This window comes from Petaurus breviceps, unplaced genomic scaffold, assembly GCF_028583685.1.
Source record: "Petaurus breviceps papuanus isolate PSGF00001 unplaced genomic scaffold, PetGlider_PUasm1.0 125, whole genome shotgun sequence".
Lineage (NCBI taxonomy): Eukaryota > Metazoa > Chordata > Mammalia > Diprotodontia > Petauridae > Petaurus > Petaurus breviceps.
In genome coordinates, this window is record NW_027185653.1 from 5,417,672 (window position 1) to 5,440,759 (window position 23,088).

The window sequence follows — 23,088 nt, forward strand, 5'->3', positions numbered from 1 at the left end:
GAGGTCTGCTCCCAGATGGCTGTGCTGGCAGCTTACTGCTGGCCTGCTGGGCTGTCCTCAGCAGGAGGTTGGTTTCTCTGTGTCATTTTGTGGGTTCTATAGCTCCAAAGTTTGTTCAGAGTCACTTTTCGATGAATTGGAGGAGGTGGGAGCCCAAGCCCCACATAAGTCCTGTTTCTACTCCGCCATCGTGACTCCCCCCTTCATTTTCATTATTTTTAAACATAATTATTCTTATATTTGCTTAGATTAACAGACATAAAAGAAAAAATTAACCAGTTTAATGAAGAAATTCGGCAGCTTGACATGGATTTAGAAGAGCATCAAGGTAAATAATTATTGTTAGAATTTGAAAGAGAAAGTACTTAGTAATTAAGGGCAAATATTCATGTAAAACTGGTCATCTTTTAAGATTTTCTATCTTAAATCAAGCTTGAAATACTTGTCAGTTATGTAATGAGGGTTTATATTTTTAGATTTATAATACACATTTACTTTTTAAATGCTTTACATTACAAAGTCTTAAGCATTTGAGTTAAAAACATTATTTCCTCATAAAACCATCTAAGGAGAGAAATAAAGTAATACTTTGAAATAATAGTGTGTGTACATGTTTGGTATAAAGAAAAATTTGCAGCAGGCACAAACAATTAGCACATTTGTGAATTAAACTTTTGTTTATACTTCAATGCCAAAGTCTCTATATTAGCTTTCTGTAGAACTGGAAGGACCATAAAGTCCATTTAGTCCAACCTCCTCACTTTACAGATAAGTAAACTAAGTCCAAAGTTAAGTGACTTGCCCAGGGTCACATAGTTAAATATGAGAGACAGGATTTGAACTTTGTGTCTTTCCTGACATAATTCCAGCACTCTTATTGACTACATCAGTTGTAGCTCTCTTGTGTAATTAAAATGTTCTTATAACATGCAAATCTAGTGAATGATAACTAATAGCCTGTAATAAAGATAAAACTCATCAGACAATTGTCATATTTGCTACAAGTTTAATTGAATTTGTCAATTATTTCAAACACTGTCTCACACACACACACAAACACACACATACACACATGTAAATGAAGGTTGGAAAGTAAAAATGTAGCTATTTCCTCTAACTAGGAGAGGAGATAAGGACACTAAAGTTTTCCTAGAGGTGAGTTCCTTTTGGTCATATCTCAGTGTTAAAAAATTTTTCTTGAACAATATTACTCCCCCTTACCTCTACCCAGTTTTCCCTTTTAAACTGTCCTTCAGCAAGCCTACAAAAAACATTTTACCAAGAGAACTTTTTGTTCACAAAAGTAAACCATGGATTTAGATTTAGACGGATACTTGGAAATCAGCTGGTAGAACTTCCTTACTTTACATATGAGACTGAGACCCAGAGGAGTGATCTGACTTGTTAAAGGTCACACAGATAGTAAGTCGCAGTTGTGAACCAAACTTAGGTCCCTATTCCAGTTCTAATGCTTGTTTGCACTCTATTTTGTCACACTTTATTTTACCAGGAAAGCATTTGTCTAACTACCCCAGTAAGCTAAGCTAACCTAGACATTAAAAAAAATGATTGAGATCTGTTCCCTTTACATAGCTTAAGTACACTGACCCTCTTACTGTTCCCAGGCAGCTCCCTAAGACTATAAGTTGCAAAGAAAGGACAGATCTTTTATTGGTAGAAGAAGTTTCCTTAACTGGAAGTTTTTTTATGCCAATAAAATCACAGACATAGTCCCCCCTAGATTAATTACAGCACTTACTCATATCTGAATCTGGTAACATTGGACTTATTATCATTATGCTTTAATATCTTAATATTGCACACTGATTTTTGGGTCTTTATACTTGCACAGTATAAACACAAATTTATCATAAAGCTATAAGAAGGGAAGAGAATTGTAAATTGTTGTGAGAATATATGCTATTTTTCAAACTTCCCCACATTTCAGATTGTAAAAGTAAGCTGTAGTGGATTCACTCCATGCACTAAGGTAGTCTAAATTACTCAAAATGATGGGTTTTTCATAAGTTTTACCATAGAAGAATAGTCTTATATTATGAAAGGGAAAGTCAAGCCATCAGTAACAAGGAGATTTAAACAAAAGCATGGTTCCTTTGGAACTCCTAGACAAGCTTATAGTTTAACTGGTCAAAAATTCTGCTTCATTTTTAGCCACACTTAAATAGTTTATCTTCTTGTTCCATACTTTTAAAAAATTAAGTATAGGGATACTTTGAAAGAGAGGTAATGTTAAACATAAACTATAAAATCCACAAATCAGGGGCATTGTTATTGTAGTATCTTAAACTGAGTTCATATTTCTTAGAAAAGGACAATATTTTCAGTATTTTATGACCATAATGTATATACTTATTTACTAAACTTTTAAAGAGGGAAATACTTATAAATTCTTGTATGTATATGCAGATTTTTCTGTTAATGATATATGTATGTACATATTTCCCAATTATGATGAAATAGGAAATAGTTATTAAATAAAAATGTTATAAACCTGAGACTTAGGGCCTAGTTAAAAATAGTTTATTAACTGCCTTCAAGTATTCATGTATAAAAGGTACGTAAATTAAACTTGTTTAAGTGTACATAAAGTGCAGCAAAAATGATTAGGTTTCAGATTAAAAATAATCTCTTGATAGTCAGGATACAGAAGTATATAAGAAAAGGAACAAGGGAGTGATAGAATTCACATTCTTGAAAAAAATAAAAGCTATCTCTTGAAAGGAGAACCTGAACTAGACCATTTTTCTAGAATTGTGTTTTTATGCTTTTTCTGAACCACCTTAAAATCTGAATTTTTTGAAGTCTTCCCACAATGTGTAGGATTTTTTCTTTGTAGAATATGCTTGAAGCCATGTGTATATGACTTATTATCTGTGTTGTAGTCTTCCATAATGTTCCTCATCACGTATTTTCTTTTCCCTCACTTTAAAGTAGTAATAAAGTATTCTCACCACACATAATATTGTTTTTAACATGATGCAGTTTCCAACAGCTGTTTTGTGTACATGTTTTTATATATGCACATTTGTGTGTGTGTGTGTGTGTGTGTGTTTCATAGGTCACCTTTTCTCCATGCGGTTCATTTTGGTAAGGTCAGAGTTGATATACAATGATATATGTACGTTGCTTTTTTTTGGTGTCCTGTGTGAGTTCATTGAGTTGTTCTCAATGTAAGAGTCTAAAAAGCCAGTGGAAAAAATTTCCTCACTGATCCTATAGATGAGAGTATGGATTTTTTTTTCTGTTCTTCCCTTTATTGTAAACTGAATGATTTGTCTTATTTCCATAGCTAAATTCTTTTATCTAACTTCTGCTCCAGAAAACTGATTGCCACACAAAGCCTCATTTCAGTGTTCATAAAACAAAATTTAGCTTTACCATCACGTAGATAAGATTTAAGTTCTCTACTACTCATGGTGTTAAGTTTTTAAAAGGAGCTTTTGTTTAATTGTGAACTGAAGTTGTATGTGGTTGATATGAAGACCAGCAGTCATTTATTAAGTAAATGTCAACAGATCTGATTTTTAATTATTCCTAAAAATTATAAAAGAACTATTTGTAGCCATTCAGCAAAACTAAATCACTTTTCCATACCACAGTGGTCCACAAGATGGTGCCAACTTTGAGAGTCCAATCATAAAACAGAATCCTGGAAATTTGGTAACAGAAAATAGTCAATTTCCACATATCCCTCTTACAGTGGGTTCTGAATTATGTGACTCATAAGTTCCTATAGTTATACTGTAAAATTGAACACAAGATATGCAAAATAGTTACTAAAATATATGTTCCTCAGTTCAAGGTATTTCTCTCTTCCACTGATAATAACATGCTCTTCCAATTCTTAGCAGAGGACGTGCTGGAAGCCTGTATAATTTATGTATTTCTGTCATGGAAGAATAAAATACACAATCTTATTACTTTAGACAGAATTCTTTACCTGATTTATAGCTAGAAGCCTAGAGGCTCAGTGCTTTGTTCATATCAGTAAAAATTAAATGACTTATCAGAATTGGAATATGCAGTCTTTGAATAAATTTTCTAAATGATATTGTAAAATATTTTAATGAAATATTGAAGAAAAATAATTTAATTTCACTATCTTCATCATGTTATAACCTAAGTTCATACTCTTTTCTTCTCTGACATCTTAGAGTCTAAATAACATTTTTTTGTAGTTTCTCAGACTGTTGAGTGACAAACAGTAGTTTATGATTGAGCTTGTAAATAATAAAAATGGACTCTGTATCTCTTATTGAAAGTAATCTCCAAGGGCCACACTCCCTTGTACTAAATGCATGTCAGAGTACTAATTATATAGTCCCTAATTTTCTTGGTATGACAGTTATTCCTACTGTATCCAATTCCTATTGTATCCCAGTACAGCTAATTAACATTTATGTGTTAAATGTCAGTCTGTTTTTATAGACATCCTGTTGATGTCTAGAAATAGAATTATTTTGTTCTAGCCTGTTATGACTGTAAAAAAAAATGTTTTACTACCCTAATTTTAAAGATGTCTAATATATTGCTCAGTTGAGTAAAATATGCTATAGCCCCAAATTAGCTGTGCAAGGTAAGGTATATTTCCATATCTGTAATTTTCTTATCAAATATTCTAATTTAATATTTACTGCAATGTTTACATTGGAATAGAATATTGTTATAATTATGTTAATAAATACACAGTATATACCTGTATAACTAAAAGGTAGTTAAGACAATATAAAAATTCAATACAATTTCTGGCAATCAGAAATATCTAAGTCACATTAACTAATGAATAACCAATATGTTGGGAAGTCTAACACATTTATATTTGAGATTACTATATCATTTGTGAAATTATAGAATTCTGCATCTCTTATAGGTGAAATGAATCAAAAGTACAAGGAACTGAAGAAGAGGGAAGAAAACATGGACAGTAAGTTTCACCATCAGATTGTGGACATCTATACGCACATCTTTCTATATGCAGCATACATCTATAAATGTAATGTGTTTTTTTAAATGAGTCTTCTATTTTTATGGGGGAGCTAGGTGGCAGAATGGACAGAATACTGGGTCTGCAGTCAGCAAGACTTGACTCTGTTTGGATCCGGTCTCAGATTCCTTACGAACTGTGTGACACTGGGCACATCACTGAATGGCGTTTTTGTCCCATTGTCCTCATCTGTAAGACGAGGATAATAGCAGCCCCTGCCTCCCTGGGTTGTTGTGAGGATCGAATGAGAGATCTGTAAGGTGCTTAGCATGGTACCTGGCACATATTCGGCTCCGTGGGAATATTCGTTATCATCACCATCTTTATTGTAACAGGTTGCTGTTCAGATAGCTTAATTCATATTGTACACAAAGCAGTGTGGGAAGGAAGGAGAAACAGATTTAAATGAGACACAATCTTTATTCTTGGAGAATTGACAGTAATTTAGTAGAAATAAGACGTTTATACAGATATAGATCCTAAAAAATCTTGCTTCAATGCCTCATCATGGCATGGAAGTGGTACTAAAAAGCAAACTCTACTAGGTTCTGGACTTGGAGTCAAGTGAGGCCGTTGTTCGAATCATGCCTTTTATACTTACCAGTTGTATGACCATGGGCAAACCCCTTAACGTCTCTGAGTCTCCGTTTCCTCATCTTTAAAATGGGGATACTAGCAAGCAAAAGACTCTACTCACAGAGCTTTTGTGAGGATCCTGATGAATGTAAAGCAAATCCTAAAATACTATATGAATTTCAGTGTTGTTATTATCAAGCTAGAAAGACTTTAGATACAGGCCCAGTAACATGCTGTATTTTCAGTCCAAAGAATGCAAGAGAAAAAAAAAATCCATAGCATGAGAATCATGCCCTTGAACAAGCCATTTACTACAGGGAAATACAGAGAAGAGAAATTTGTAGGTTAAATTCAGAATTTTTCCACAAGGATTAAGTTTCATACAGAAGTTTTTTATATATCCAGACAGATGTAAAAGTGTTGCCAGGTTTTTTTTAAGTGTTGCCAGTGTGAAAAAAAAATTATAGCTTGCAGAAGATCCAGTCACTGGGTACCTTAAAAAAAAAAGTACATTAAAGAAGGTACAGCCATCCTTACTTTTAGGAACGATTTCACATTCTTCTTATTCTTGTCTGGCATAGTTAGGACAAAGAAGCTCTTAAGCCTGAGAGGCTTTTTGGGTCCCTAAGGTACAACTGATTGATCAATTCAGAATTAGAGCTTTCTACAACTTTATCAAGCATTGATTGTTAGTCATTTCAGTCATGTATGACTCTTTATGCCCCTTTTTAGAGTTTTCTTGGTAAAGAGACTTCAGTGGTTTGCTATTTCCTTCTCCAGCTCATTTTATGTTTGAGAAAGATGAGGCAAACAGGGTTAAGTGACTTGCCAAGGGACACATAGTTAATAACTATCTGAGGCCAGATTTGAACTCAGGTTCTCCTGATTCCAGGGCCAACACTCTATCTACTGTACCACTTTACTGCCCTTTATCAAGAGTAGGTTGGCTAATTATGAAGAAACAGCATCAGAAATTTGACTATTTACAAGAATATTTTTTGGCCTTTGGAGACCCAAGAAAACCAACTAAATTTTTTTTTATTTCCACTTGATTCGTTTTTTTTTTCATTTTTAAATTAATAAACCTTTAAAAAATTAATCTGTTCCTCCCACTGCCTCCACCTCTGAGAAATTAAATTTTTTTTTTGCTTTTTAGAGGGGGGAATTCAGGGCAGTTGGGGTTAAGTGACTTGCCCAAGGTCACATGGCTAGCAAGTGTTAAGTGTCTGAGGCTGGATTTGAACTCAGGTCCTCCTGACTCCAGGGTCAGTGCTCTATTCACTGTGCCACCTGACTGCCCCCTGAGAATTTTTTAAACCCAAGAAATAAAGCAATAAAGCCCTCTCTATCATAATAATAGCTAAAATTTATGTAACATTTACTATGTGCAAGGAACTGTGCTAAGCACTTTACAATTATTATCTCATTTGATCTTTACAATAACCTTAGTAGGTAAGTGCTATTATTATCTTCATTTTTCAGATGATGAAAGTGAAGTAAACAGAGATTGAATGACTAGCCCAGCTGGTCACAGGTAATAAGTGCCTGAGGCTGGATTTGAGCTGCCTTCCTGACTTCAGGCACAGTACTTTATTCACTGTGCCACCTAGCTATACTGAGATTTTTTCCACTGTATATCTGCATAGTCCAATAAAGCAAACTCTCACATTAGAAGTGTACAAAAATATATGTTTGTTTCTATATTTTAAGTTTATCACCTCTCTATCAGGAATTGAGTTTCATCTTCATTCCTTCAGGATGGTAGTTTATCCATGTAAACATAGAAAACCCCTTAGTCTTGTGTGATCTCTTTTTGTTTATGACAGTGACAAAATAGCAGTGAAAGAAGTAGTTTCATAAGAACTGTATTGTTCTTAAATCATCTGCAAACATTAATTCAACTTTTGGAACTATCGATGGTTGGTTCAGTAACCAACAAGTTGAAGAAATTGAGCCATGACTAGAAAAATTGAACCACATTCATGTTGTCATGTTTGGAAAGACAAATCACAGGTTGCTCCTGGGAAAATATAGACAGTGGCTCTGATGGTTTCATTTTGCCCAAAAAAGCAACAAAAAGCATCAAGTCTGACTAAAAAGTACAGAGCATAAGGTCCTGCTGTGACTGTTATTTGTCATTTTCAAAACATTCCACCCATATGTTAAAATATGGTAAGACTTTATGACAGGTATGAACAAGGATAACTTTATTCAACGATATACTGAGTAGCAACATCAAATGAGACATAAACCAGGATAAATATATTTACTAAGTTACTTGACGGTGTTATGGAAGGTGCTTTAGGAGATGGTGAGAAGTTTTGCAAGAAAAGAAGAAAAGACATCGTATGCTAGTTTGAAAAGGTAACTGAGTAACAGAAGGATTTTATGGGATAGGCGGAGGAGAGGGAGCTAGTGAAATAGAATGAAAGCACAAGGGAGAGAGGGGGTGATCAGTGGATCAAGGTCTCGTGGGAGGTTGGGGAGGGAAGGAAGATTTGAAATTAAGGACATAGGTGGAGGGATTAGCTTAATATAGAAATAGATTAATTCTCTCAGTACAGAAGGAAAGACTAAGTTTTGAGGTGGGGAGGGAGATATATAGGAACAGCATTAAATACGGAGGATTGTGTAGACTGGAAAAAGTTTGGATTAGCAGCTGTGTAGAGAAAAGGAATGAATGAAAAGGGTTATTGTGCAACAGTAAGAAACTCAGATAAAGTTAGAATTAAGTTGGAGTGGACCTCATCAGCATGACGTCATCACTTTTCTCAAGCATTGCTTTGTGGCCCAGCAATAAATGGAGATAGTGGATGGTGAAAGTTTTCGAACTGACCCTTGGATTGAGAAATCTATTGGCATTATTAAATCTCTGAACATGTGCTGCTGAGAATCCACGGCATCACTCCTTTTCTACGTCATTACTGTACCAACAGTGGCTTCTCTTGTGTTTCTGGATGTATAGCCTTTATTGAGACCTTCGAAGACTTGAAGAATCAGGAGCTGGAACGGAAAGCACAGATCGAATCCAGCATCGTTGCACTCCTGGAACATTGCAGTAGAGTAAGTACTGGTGTCTGTTTTTCTCATGAGCCGCATGTTATGACATCTCATCAAATATATTTCTAAAATGGAGTGCCCCACTGTCATCATATCTACTAAGGTCAGCTATCTGCACAGCTCACCTAAAATCCCATTGTGTGCCATTAAGTATTTCTCCCTAGGAAACTATTTATTATTTGTTGGGGGTGGGAGAGGAAGTTCAGGGAAATTGGCATATATACCCATGAAGTCATAAATGGTATGCAAATATGATAACAATTCACAGCACTTACTAAAATTTAGTTCAGGGGCGGCTAGGTGGCACAGTGAATAGAGCACTGGCCCTGGAGTCAGAAGGACCTGAGTTCAAATCTGGCCTCAGGCACTCAACACAAAAACTAGCCTGTAACCTTGGACAAGTCACTTAACCCCAATTGCCCTACCTTCCCCCATCCAAAAAGTGAAAAAAAAACCAACAAAAACAAAAGAAAATTTAGTTCAGTGAATTTGTTAAATGCCTATGTTATGTGCAAAGCCACAGCAGCTATGACATTTTCAGATGTATGGAGAGGGTTGTTATATGTATCAATGAAGGGAGTACCCACAAGTTGAATCACAAGTTCTTGAACTACTGAAATGTGTGCAAGGTTTTCTTTTAGCCCCAGGGGAGACAAATATAAGATAAGATATATGGGCCGCTAAGTGGTACAGTGGCTGGAGCATTGGGTCTGGAATTTGGATAACATGAATTTACATTTGATCTTAGATGCCAACTAGCTGTGTAACCTTGGGGGAGTCATTTAACCTCCATTTGCTTTAGTTTCCTCATCTAATGATAATAATATCACCTAACTTGCAGGGTTTTTGTGAGGTTCTAATGAAATTATAATTATCAAGTGCTTAGCACAGTTACTAGCACTTAGTAAGCACTATGTAAATGGTAATTATAAGATATTCCTCCTCTCCTCAAAGAGCATGTATTCTAATAGGAATGAGAAATGCACTAATAACTCTAATACAAAGCAAAATGCAATGCATGCAAAAGAGAGGTCTGGAATACATGTTCTGAGATATTTGAGGAGAAAATTATTTGAGGAGAGACTTCCAACTTGGGGGAACTTGGAAGAAATGGCAACAGAATTGGTCTTTGAAGGAAAGGATTTCTAACAGGCAACAATTGGAGAGAGGACTTGGTCAAAGCAAGTGAGATAGGAAAGGACAAGATAAACACAGAAAAGAGTGGTTCAGTTTGATTGGATTTAGAGGACCTTGATTCTTGTAACCTTTTTCATATTTCAGCCATACGCCAGCATATTCACACCTAAATCTTTCTGAATCGTGGCGTTGTACTACCTTCAAAGTCATGGACTTTTGATACTCGACTCTATTATGGAAGTCCCCCATTCTTTAACTTCTCCTGTTATTAGTAACATGAAACCTGTTTGTCATTAAAGAGGGTCATCATAAAATGATGAGGTATAAGGTTGGGGGTGCTCAACACCCCAAAACACCAACACGCCGCGTCCTGCCAAATGAATTTGGCTTAAGTCTTCTCTCAACCAAAGAAAAGCAAAATTTATTAAAATTTCGCCATAATGAGTAGACTCTTAAGGAACCTCAGTATCTGTAAAGCTTGTATTGGAAAATTCTATGGCGCTCTCACACACATAGAGACAAGATGGGGTCTTACATACAGAAAGGTTGTGGAAGGAATCTAGGGGTGGTCTAGAGGAGGAGTTTGGGGAAGGTCTTCAGGATGAGTTAATGAGGTCAGACTCCAGTAATGAGTGATTAAGGCTGGGAAGTTGCTGGACAAAGGAGGGCTAAAGATTTGGGCAGAGCCAAAATGAAAGGCCTATGTCCTCAGGCAAATGCCTCATCAAATGGGGAGATTCAATCAGAGTTGGAGGGGGTTGCCAGAGTCTGTAGCCCATCATCATCATGACCTCCATTCCCTTACTCTATCTCTGTTCTCTCAGTCCATCTCCCCTTCTTTGATCTCAGTTAGCTTCATTCCCAGCCATGACCCTTATGATCTATCACCCTCTACATCCTCTTGCCTTTTGAAGCCTGTGAATCCTCATCTCTTGGCTACTCTGGTCATCTAATTTCTTTGCTGCTGAGACCCACTTTCTGAGGATCCCTGGGGAAGGTCATTTGTTGAGGAGATGACTGCATCCTCAGTACTGCTCACCCTCTCCCAGACTGCACCTCATTCCATGTGAGACTGTCTTAAATACTCTCCCTTCCTGCCAAACTTCCAACTGCTTCACCACCCTCGGCGACCTCTTAGGTCACTGAGCAAATGGAAGTCACCTGAAGCCACCTTAATTTCTTTCCTTTAGTCCCTAAAACTTGTCAGAAGTGTCACCTGCTCTTGTCCATTTAGAATAGTGTTCCTTCTCTCCCACACGGGTAATACCACTCTCTCCACATGTTGTTACAGCCTTCCCAGAATCATAGTCCAATAATTATCTCCTTTCTTTCTTGCGGATCTTCCTATCAACTCAGTCCTTTCCGTCTGTTTGCAGGCATAGTTAGATCTCTCTAATTCTAAAAGAACCTTCCTAGGATCTTTTTAATACATTTAATCACCTCTTATCTTTCCTTCCATTCGCTGCAAGATTTCTTGAGAAAAAATGGTTTAGATATGCTATTTTTACTTCCTCATGTCCCATTCTCTTCTTTTTTAATGTATTACTTATTTTTAGCATTCTCTTTTTTTAATTGAGTTCTAAATTCTCTTCCACCCATTGAAAGGGCAAGTAATTTAAAGTCTAATTCAACTGTTAATTCAACTTTTCCATGAAATATTCCATGAGCACCCTGAACTTTTCCCTACGTCCCAAGGCACAAATTTTCCCTAACACTTTGCTCTAAGTATTTAACATGTTTGTGGGAGAAAACACCTACCACACAATTTAATCAAAAACTCAAAGGCTTCTCAGGGTAGGAACAGAAAGCATTTATTCAATTCTTGCAGGAAAAGGGTGTCACCTCCACCAGGACAGACCGATGGAAGGAAGCAAGTTACAGAAAGCAAAATGAGGTTATATTAAAAAACAGACAGCCTTTTCCACTGACCTTGCCCTCCTTGGTTGAGAGCTCAGCTTCACAGTCTAGCTCAGGAATCTACCCAGATACAAGGAGCAAGGAAATAATCTTAAACCAGTGAAAACCGATGAATGCATTTAATACCTGATTTGGCTGTGGAAGGGGAGGGCTAAGTTTCACTTTAAGTTTCCCAGAAAGCAAAGCCTGCAGGAAAGCAGAAGTTAAGCGGGCTTGCAGCAGAAGCCCAGCTTGAGCTTAGAGCACTGTCTCCGTTTTATGAGAATGCTTTCACTTACTCCGCTCACATGTATTATTTTGTTGTAAAGTTATCTGCGTGTGAATCATATTCTCCTACCAAACTGTAAAGTAGGAAGACCAGGACAGGGTCTTATCTATATTTTCTACGGTTTTTTACACTAACTTTTAAGTTCTAATCTTAAACATCAAACAAGCACAGCCTTCTACATAGTAGAATAGATGAAGAGAATTGTACATGAAACTACAAATCTCTAGTATGCACAATTTGATTATTCTGTCTTTTTTTTGGAGGGGGGAGGGCAGGACAATTGGGGTTAAGTGACTTGCCCAAGGTCACATGGCTAGCAAGTGTTAAGTGTCTGAGGCAGGATTTGAACTCAGTTCCTTCTGATTTCAGGGCCGGTGCTCACCTGGCTGCCCCTTGATTCTCTTTTTAACTATGTAATAAGCTCAACATGTAACTTTCAATTTAGTCCTGCTTCTCTGATTCTTGCTGTCCTTTGTGTTATCTTTTGTGAATTAGAAAATGCATCAGTAACTTTATTTTACTTTTCTTTTTTGGGGGGGGGGAGGAGGTGCCATCCTGTTCATTTTTTTCTCGCTTCCACCAGCCCCTAAACTGAAAAGCAGGAAACCAAAACCCTTGTAACAGATATGCAGTGTGAAACAAAACAAATTCCTGCATTAACTAGGTCTTTTTTTCTTATTTATTCATTCATTCATTTATTTATTTATCTAACTATCTATTTATTTTTTAATTCTTTAACTTCTGATTTACATCATTCATTTCCGCCAGATTTTGAGTTACAAATTTTCTCCCCGTTTTTCCCCTACCCACCGCCCCAAAACAGCAGTCCCACAGGATATCCCCTCCCCCAATCTGCTCTCTCCCATATTTTCTCCCATACCCCTTTCGACTTTTCCAGTGGATCTCTATGCCTCAGTGCCTGTATGTCTTATTTCCCAATTACATGTAAGATGGTATTAATAATAGTATATATATATATGTATATATATATACACACACTTAAAATACATCTCATTCTGTATCTTGAGCTCATCGAGTCTATTAAGGACATGGATAGCATGTTTCATCTTCATTCCTCTGGAATCATGATTGGTCATTGCAACAGAGTACTTAAGTTTTTCAGAGGTGCTTTTATTTGCAATGATGCCATTGTTTATATTCTCCTGGATCAGCTTACTTTACTTTGCATTACTTCATACAAGTTCCCCAGGTTTCTCTGAAACCATCCCTTTCATCTTTTCTTATGATACAATAATAATCTTTTATGTTCAGATAGCATGATTTTTAGACCATTCTCTAATTTCTGAGCACTCTCACTCTTTCCAATTCTTTGCTAAAACAAAAAGTCCTGCTAATGAATATTTTTGTATAGATTGGTCCTTTTCCTCTTCCTTTGATTTCTTTAAGGAATAGGTTTAGTTGTGGTATTGCAGGATCAGAGACAATGTAGTGACTAAAAAGGCATAATTCTGAATTGCTTTCCAGAATGACTTTACAGCTTTACACACTTTAAAACTCTACCAACATTATTTCTTTTCCTGTAGCTTCTCCAAAATCTCTCATTTTCCTGGGTTTTTTTGGTCATCTTTGACAATCTGTAACCTCAGAGTTGCTAAACTTTGCATTTCTCTAATTACTAATAATTTGGAGCATTTTTAAAATAATATTTGATAGCTTAGATTTTTTTTTCTTTTGAAAACTGCCTTTCACCATTTGTCAATTTGGGAATAGTTCTTATTCTTCTCTATATCCTGTACCTAATCCATTCTGCTGATTGTCTTATCTATTTTTAACCATTATCAAGTCATTTTGATGATTATTATTTTATAGTGTGACTTGAAATCTGATGCTCCCAATTTCCCTTTAAAAAATTATTTCTCTTTAGATGCTGAAGAGATGAATTTCAAGAATGTTTTTTTTAGTTCTATAAATTAATCCTTTGGGAATTTGATATGCCACCAAATAAGTAAATTAGTTAATATTATAATTTTTATTATCTTGGTATAGCTTACCCATGAACAATTAATATATCTCTAGTTATTTATTTATGTATTTCTGCTGAGTACTCTGCAGTTATGTATATGTTTGTCTTACAAGGTAAATCCCCAAATATACATATCTATTTATTATATACTATCTATATATTATTTTAAATGGACTTTATCTTTCCATGTCTTCCTGCTAAGTTTTGTTGATACATACAGAAATGCTGGTGATTTATGAGCACTTTTTTTTAACTTATAATTGGACTAGAATTATTCAATTAAATGTTCATTGACTCTTGGGTTCTCTTACATAGATCATCTCATCTTCAAAAAGCAAATAGTTTTATCTCTTCTTTTTCTGAGTATTTCTTCCATTTCTTTTTCTTGTCTTATTACTAATGCCTCTGTTTCTATAACTACAGTGCCTAGTAGTGGTGATAATGGATATCCTTGCTTTACTTCTAATCTAATTGGGAAGAACTCTAACCTTTCTCTTTCTCTGTTATATATACTGTTAGTTCTTGGTTTTAAACTTATTCCTTACCATATTATGGAAAGATTCACTTATTCCCATGTTTTCTAGTGTAATTTTTAAACAAATGGGCAGTGAATTTTGTCAAAAGCTTTTTCTGCATCTATTTATATAATCTTGCCTTTATTTTTATTATTAATATTATCTATTATGTTTGCCATTTTTCTTGTATTCAACCGACCCTGCATTTCTGGTGTAAGTGAAACTTGGTCAGACTGTGTAATCTCTTTAATATGTTGTTGTAGCTTCTTAGCTAATATTATATTTAATATTTTTGTGTCAGTTTTCATTATGGATATTGATCTATAATTTCTTCTTATATTAGATATCTCTCTGGTTTAGGTGTTAGACCCATATTTCTATCATAGAAGGAGTTTGGACAGATCCCTTATTTTGTTCTTTTTTTTGGTTTATATAATATTGCTATTAAATGTTCTCTGTTTGATAGTTTCTACTTGTTAATCCATAGTTGTGACACATCTATATTTTCTTTTTCTGTGTAATGGTGCCTCAGAGTTCTATTCTCTGTTTGTATTTAATAAATGTTTACTGAATTGAGTATTCTGAGATATGCCTGAAAAGATAGACTGTAGCTAGATTATGTAGAACCTTGAATGTCAGCATAAGTATTTTTTTTAATAGGCAAACCGGACCTGTGATTTTTTTTTCTTTTAGTAGAGTTACATGATCTGAGCAGTGCTTAAGGAAGATTAGGCTAGCACAGTATGGGAAGCAGCAGCGGGAAGACCAGTTAGGACACCATAACAATTGGCCAGAAAAAAACATGAGAGACTTAACTCTGGTGGTTGTAGTGGGAGCAGAAAGAAAATAATGTATTTGAATGGTACTGTAGAGGTAGAATTTGACAGGACTTGAAAGTAGAATAGATATGGATGTGGGTCGTGAGGTATAGGAAAAAATAAATGATTTGGAATTTTTAAGCCTGAGTGGAAAATGTGGGAATTAGGGGCAGTTAGGTGATATAGTGGATAGAGCAACTGGCACTGGAGTCAAATCTGACCTCAGACACTTACTGGCTATGTGACTCTGGGCAAGTCAATTAATGCCACTTGCATTAAGCATAAGATCCCCCTGCCCCTGCGAAAATAAAGAAAAAGAAAATGTGGTGTTATCAAGAGAAGTCAGGAGTTTTCAAGGCAAGAATGTTTGGGAGGAAATGGATTGTTTTGTACAAGCTTGGCATTGTAGTATACGCGAGATATCCAGGTGAAAATATTTAGCAGGAATTTGGAAATGTAGAACTAGAGCTAAAATCAGTAATTAGGTATTGATTAGATATTTGCTGTGCACCGAGCACAGTGCTAGACATTGAGACACAGATGCAGAAAGAAAACTCGAGGAGTTTATATTCTATTGGGAGAGATGTGCCAGTTTATAAATAGAGATATAAAGTATCTTTAAAACAAATAGAAGGTCGTTTTGTTCAGGAGGATTAAGAAAGGACTCCGGTTCTCTTCAACTGAACTTTGAAAGAGGCTAAGAATTCTCGCAGGTGAGGATGAGGAGGGAATGTGTTAAAATAAATAAGGACAGGAAATGAAATAATACAGAGGAGGGGCAACAGGTTTGTCTAGAGCCCATGTGGGGTCACGACCCACAGTTTAAGATGCACCACAGGATGTAGACAGTATAGTCTTTGAGAGGAAGTACTGCAAGGAAAGTTCAGTGCAATAGATTTTTATGTCTATTAATAAATTTTGTTATGACACAATTGTGTGGAAATAGGAGCTAAAAAAGAATATAGTAGTACTTGCCCATAGTTTGGTAATATTGATCCTGGCATGCAAGGATTAGTTAATGGAAGTGTTAGGTAGAAAGGTTAAGTGGAAATAGAGGAAAATCATAGAAGCCAGTTATCAGAGGGCAGAGAAAAGTTATTGTTAAAATGGCACATCATTGGATCAAGACTAAGTGTAGAGGGAAATCAGACTAGAACAATTTTAGAATTATTAGAATAGCAAGGAATAGAAGGCTAAAGGTCACAATGAAATCAAGGAGAATGTTTAAAAAGAATATGATCTGATTGTAGTCAGAGAGTTTCAAGATCTTGGAAATGGACTAGTTTCAAATAATATTGACTCCTGAGCCATGATAGTCTTGCCTATGGCTGAAGTAGAATGGAGATCAGTCATTCCACAAGTTTTTATTAAGCACCTGGAATGTGTGAAGCACTGTGTTAGATGCTAATATGAATGCAATAAATAAAACAATCCCTACTCTCAAGGAGTTTCTGTTTTATCAGGAGAGACAACAACGATTTACTTAAGCATATGCAAACTAAAAATTAAAATACAAATAAATGCAAAATTATTAAATAAAAGGTGATTCGAGAGGGATGGCCTTAGCAGATGAGGGGTATCTAGGGAAGGGGGTAGTCAATAATGTCAAATGCAGGAGATAAGTTTGAAAGCTGGAAAAAGGTTTTTAAATGACTATCAAATTTGACCATTAAGAAATAACTTTGGAGCGAGCAGTTCAGTCATTGATAAAGTCACAAACCAGATTGCAAAGGGTTGAGGAGTGAGTGAAAAAAGAAATTGAAACAGCGAGTGTAGACAGCTTTTTCTAGGAAGTGAGATAGAGTGAGATAGGGAACCAGCCAGGGAAGAACAAAAAGATTGCATTGCTGCAGTGAATAACATGAAATTATATTGTACTTAGTAAATATGGTTTGTGACTTCCTTTAGCTCAGGTGAGTAGTAGCCAGTTAGGAGTAGAAGAAGCAGATGGTGGGAGTAGTCTAGACTGAGTTTTGGCAATGCTTGAGTGGTGATAAGATGGTAGAGGTCATAGGAGTTTGGAAGTTCCAAAAAATGTGAGGATGCCTCTTCTAACACCTAACCATCATAATTCCTGGAACCTCCAAATTACTATAACCTCCATATTCATCCTATGTCAGTCATTCCTCAAGATGGCCACACCTTAAAACTCACCAACAATAAGCCCCATTATCTTATTGCCAGTATCTTAAGCATGTAAAATTCCTGTTACCTCAGTTACCTTTCCTTCCATTTCTCTCACTTTCTTATTCTTCACTCTAAATGGTCCTAAAGCACAATCTACTTATTCAAGAAATATTGATTGACTAGCTCTATGCTAGGAACTGTGAGAGTATAAAACATATATTACATGGTCCCTTTCCTAAAGAGATTACCAACCAACTTGGAGAAATTAATGGAAAACTCGAAATAAACTTTTCAAATAGATTAATTGAATTATAGTCTCTTTCCCCTCTTTATGATGCCCCTTTAAATAAAGTGGTCAGAGCAGTAAAACAAAGAATGCAAAATAGAAGCAATCTTTTTTTTAAAGCTAAACTTTATTGAAATATTTTGATACTTCTATTTTAGCATTAGTAGAATTTAAGCATTATAAGGAACTTTTGAAATAATCTATTCCTGTTTCCTCGATTTTAACAGTTTGGGAAACTCTGGCCCAGAAAAGTTAAATGTTTTGTTGTACTTTATTCAGTAAGAGGCAGAACCAGGAATGGTTATTAAATGGTTATTAAAAACCTTTATTCCTGGTTTGGTTTATTCATTTAAAAAGAAAATTCTATTCAAAATGTTCTCAAAATCTTTAAAATTTTAAATTATTTTTATTAAGACAATTCAGATTTATTTCCTACTATTTTCCTTTTAGAATATAAATCATATGAAACAAATATCTTCGATCACTAACCAAGAGCTGAAGATGATGCAAGAAGACCTCAATTTCAAATCTAACGAAATGCAGAAATCACAAAGTACTGCCAGAAATTTAACTTCAGGTAAGAACAAACTGATTTCGATATTTTTTTTCTCCTAACTGATGTGTCAAAGGTAGAACTTGACTCTGAGGTCTTCCTGGCTGCAAACCAAACTCTCTGTGCACTGTGTCACGTTGCCTTTGTATATAGGAATCTATTCATAATATAAAGCATTATTTTATTCCTACTTTAGAAATGTCAGACTGATAGTGGATTTTTCTATATTGCAAACTCAAAGCTATCCTTTTTGACATGGTAGCATTACAGTGAACTTCTTGGTGAAATTAGTTTGTTTCATTCATGAAGACTCAGCTCCAGAGACCAAGAACCTGAAACCAGATGACCTTTTTTTTTTATTTTGGAGGGGGGAAGGCAGGGCAATTGGTGTTAAGTAACTCGCCCAAGGTCACACGGCTAGTTTTTGTGTTAAGTGTCTGAGGCTGGATTTGAACTCAGGTCCTTCTGACTCTAGGGCTGGTGCTCTATTCACTGCTCCACCTAGCTGCCCCAAGATTACCTTTTTCTTAAAAGAACTAGGAGCCCATTTGTAAAGATTCTAATTAAAAATTATCATAATATATATATATATATATGGCAAATGACAACTTTGTTGTATATCTGTTATATTGTGCCCATGTGCCAGCCCCCAGCGGTTAGCACTGCCAAGGCTCGTCCTGTCTCTTATTGGACTCCAACCAGGGAAAGCCAGACTCAGAGTATCAGTCCAGTCCGCCTGAGCCAGGGAAGATGAGAGATGCTGGAAAGCATCATGGAATTCCCGTACAAGAAGGATCGTCCTTTCGAGAACTGGGGAGAGGATTTGGAAGAAATGCCCTGACAAAGTCCCTGTCATGGTGGAGGAGGCACGTCAAGGCAGAGTTCCTGCCATTGACAAAAGGAAGCACGTGGTGCCCTGTGGCCAGAGCTGGTCAGTTCTGCTTCTTCATTCAGAAGCGGATCCACCTTTGACCAGAAGGCGCCCTATTCTTCTTTGTCGATAACACTGTCCCTCCTGCTAGTGCCACCATGAAGACAACCACGAGGAAGACTGTTTTCTCTCTGTGGCCTACAGTGATAACAGCGTCTGTGGGAGGAATAAGTTGGTGCAGGACAGAGCTGCTGGATTGGCCGGGGGCAGTTTTCGACACGTGTGATTGGGGAATGGGGTGGCACCCCTCCTTCCTGCCCTCTCCCCACCATGCATTAGCCTTTGTTGTGCTAGATAGAAGGGTCGAGGGCGGGGGGGGAGAGGTTTGATAGGTTGTTTTCAGATAGTCTCTGTTCAGGGAGGGCTTCCCAGTTTTCTTATGGGGGGAGGGGGAGAACCCAGTTTGATACATTGGTAGGAGGGATGTGAGTGGGAGAGACTGAAGGAAATGCTCTATAACTACCCCAGTATTTGACCAAACTTGATTTTATCATCTCTCCTTGGCAACATCTCTTCCATAGTCCTAATTTGGTGTTTATCTTCCCCCAGTATCCCTAGGTATCATTCTCAGCAGGTAATACAGCCCTAGGGTTATAACCACTATTGCCTGGGTGGTTGGACTTGTATCTCCAAATTTCACTTCAAAGATAATACACAAAGACATAGAGTATAGGGGATAAGGAGAGACTGTCTGCTGCTCTGTCTTCTGTGGAGGTGTTGGGCCACAACTTTACTTCTCAAGGAGGAACTTGTTTGGCATTAGTGATGAGGGTTTAGGGGTGCTTGAGACCCCAAAATACCAATACACCGGGTCCTGCTGAATGAATTCAACTCAAGTCTTCTCTCAGCCAAAGAAAAGTAAAGTTTATTAAAAGTTCGCTATATTGGGTAGACTCTTAAGGAGCCTCAGTATCTGTAAGGCTTGTATTGGACACAGAGCAAATCTGTGTTAGGTCATTCTATGGTGCTCTCATACCACATGGAGACAAGATGGGGTCTTATATACAGAAGGGTTGTGGGAGGAATCTAGGGGTGTTGTAGGGGAGGACTTTGGGGAAAATGTGCTGAATCTTAGAGAGCACATATAACAAAGAGGTAACTTGGCTCCAGCTTGAATAGAGGTTATTTTCTCCATGTGTTTAGAGTACACATGAAGTTCACCCTTGTGTATAGCTCTTTGCTGGGTTCTAATGGTTGGTGCCCTTGTAGAGTCCTGAAGCTGATTTTCTTCCGTGTGTCTAGTTTGTTCTTGGCTGTTGATAAAAATATTGCCACCAGCCAATGCTGTTCTTGAGATCCTGCCAGCAGCAATGATGGGCAGTCTACTCTTTCAACCTTTTGAAGTTCACAGATTCATCTTCTGGTCAAGGAAGGCAGAGGGGAGAAGAGATTCTCTCTTCCCTAACCCAAGTGAGGGCTTGGCTGGAGTTGTTCCACTATGGGGGCCGGGGGGGAGCTTCTTTAAGAATGTTAGATTATGAAGAGACTTGCCGCTTTAGCCAACTCCATACAGGCATGACTGATTCATTTCAACCAAGAAGGCACTTTCTATGTGGCATCAGGTGCTTTTACTCGTTTCATACCGAGTTCCATCCCTAATAGCTATCATCCTGTCTCCTTCCTTTTGTGTCTAAAGTCCTTGAAAAGGCAATCTACAATTGGTGCTTCCACTTCCTTTCCTATCACTTTTAATTCAGTCTAAATTCTGACCTTATCATTTACTGGAATAAAGTTCTCCAAACCTTTTATCAATTCTCATCCTTCTTGACTCACTGCTGCCTTTGACAGTCACTCTCTTCTTATTGACATTCTCTTCTTTCTCCTGCTGTGTCTTGGGTCTCCAACTTGTCTAACTGCTACTTCTTGGTCTCCTTTTCTGGATCTTCACCCAAGTCACACCTGCTGTCCATGGGGATCCCTTAGAGCTTCGTACTAGACTCTCTTCTCTATCAATACTATTTCATTTGGCAGTCTCATCAGCTTCCATGGATTCAAGCCAGAGACAGTAAGATCAGGAGACTGATCAGAATGAGAATACAGGAGACTAAGGACCAGACCGTGTTTGGCAGATTGATTGCCTATGTGCACTTCTATGTCATAGCTCAAGAGCAGACAGGAGCATTTGATGGTCAAGAAGAAATGAGATCCCTGAGGACTAATATCGCTTTTAGTCACAAGGGTTCAGGGGCCCCGAGGAAGAGCATTATCTTTGGTTTCATGGGAGCAAGGGCCCTGAGGAGCAGTATCAACTGCAGTGCAAAGGGATCGGGGACCCTCCCTGGGTAAACACCAGAGTGCAGACCAGGAGAACCGTGACCATGCCTCTCCCCACATCACACCATCTGGGAAACACCAACAACTTCTCAACCCTCAGAACTAGATCTGAAAACAGCAGTGTGAAAAGGCCTGAAGCTTGAGAGAGTGCTTCTGCCCTCTCCATGCCAAAACAGAGCCCAACCTTCTGTAAAATTAAAAGTCAAGAAGTAGGGTAGGAAAATGAACAAGAAAAAAAAGAACATGACTATAAAAACTGGTATAGTGACAGGGAAGATCAAGAATCAAACTTGGAAGACAGTGAAACCAAATAGCTACAAGCAAAGCCTCAAAGAAAAACATCTGAATTGAATACAACAAAAATCCCAGGAAGGCATAAAAACTCTTTTCAAAATCAAATAAGAGTGGTAGAGGAAAAGTTAGGTTAAAAAATTAGAGCAGGGGCAGCCAGGTAACACAGCAGGTAAGAGCACCGGCCCCAGTGTCAGGATGACCTGGGGGATTGAATCCGGGCTCAGACACTTAGCACCCACCCAGAAACACCTGGCCATGTAACCTTGAGCAAGTTACTTAACCCCGATTGCTTAGGGGCAGACAGGTGGCTCGGCAACTAAGATCACTGGCCTCAGTGTCGGGATGACCTAGGGATCAAATCCCGGGCTCAGATACTTAGCACCACACCCAGAAATCCCAGAAATAACTGGCCGTGTAACCTTGAGCAAGTTACTTAACCCCAATTGCTTTAAAAAAAAATTAGAGCAAAGGAAGAGAATTATGAAAGGATAATTTATAGTTTGGTAAAGGAGTCACAAATAATACGAAAGAAAATAGTGTATTAAAAACCAGAAATGGGGCAGTGAGGTGTGCCTTCTTCAGTGAATAGAACACAGGCCCTGGAGTCAAGAGAATCTAAGTTCAAATCTAACCTCGGACATTTGACACTCTGTGACCTTGGGCAAGTCACTTAACCCCAATTGCCTTGCCTCCCCCCCCCAACAAAAAAAAACCAGAAATGACCAAATGGGAAAAGAGATACAAAACCTAACTGAAGAAAATAATTTCTTGAAAATTAGAATTGGGAGGTTGGAAACTAGTGACTTCATGAGACATCAAGAAAGAACAAAACAAAGTCAAAAGAATGAAAAAATAGAAGAAAATGTGAAGTATCTCATTGGAAAAACTACTGACCTGGAAAATAGGTTGAGGAGAGGTAATTTAAGAATTATTGGACTAACTGAAAGCCAGGATTAAAGAAACATCCTAGACATCGTATTTCAAGAAATTATCAAGGAAACCAACAAGCAAAATAGAAACTGGAAAAATTTACCTATCACCACCTGAAAAAGGTCCCAAAATGAGAACTCCCAGTAATATTATAGCAAATTACAGAACTCCCAGGTCAAAGAGAAAAAACTTCAAGAAGTCAGAAAGAAACCATTCAAATATCATGGAGCCTCAGTCAGGATCACACAATCTTTAGCAACTAACACATTAAAAGAGTTGCCGATTTGGAATTTGATCTTCTGAAAGGTAAAAGAGCTGGGATTACACCAAGAATAACCTACTCAGCAAAAATGAATATAATCCTTTAAGGAGAAAATAGATATTTAATGAAATAGAGGACTTTCAAGTGTTGC

The 23,088-nt window shown here is 37.1% G+C and overlaps 1 protein-coding gene and 1 pseudogene across 2 annotated transcripts in view; both read left to right on the forward strand.

The window, feature by feature from the left end:
* The window catches only part of IFT74 (intraflagellar transport 74), a 155,777-nt gene that overhangs the window by 106,119 nt on the left and 26,570 nt on the right, over window positions 1-23,088 (forward strand). For both annotated transcript variants that reach the window (XM_069090424.1, XM_069090415.1), the window contains 4 exons: window positions 249-328; window positions 4,892-4,945; window positions 8,547-8,644; window positions 18,144-18,270. In XM_069090424.1, coding sequence (XP_068946525.1) covers window positions 249-328; window positions 4,892-4,945; window positions 8,547-8,644; window positions 18,144-18,270 — 359 coding nt within the window. The remainder of the gene's footprint in view (window positions 1-248; window positions 329-4,891; window positions 4,946-8,546; window positions 8,645-18,143; window positions 18,271-23,088) is intronic.
* Window positions 19,019-19,403, forward strand: LOC138163214 (gamma-aminobutyric acid receptor-associated protein-like 1 pseudogene; annotated as a pseudogene).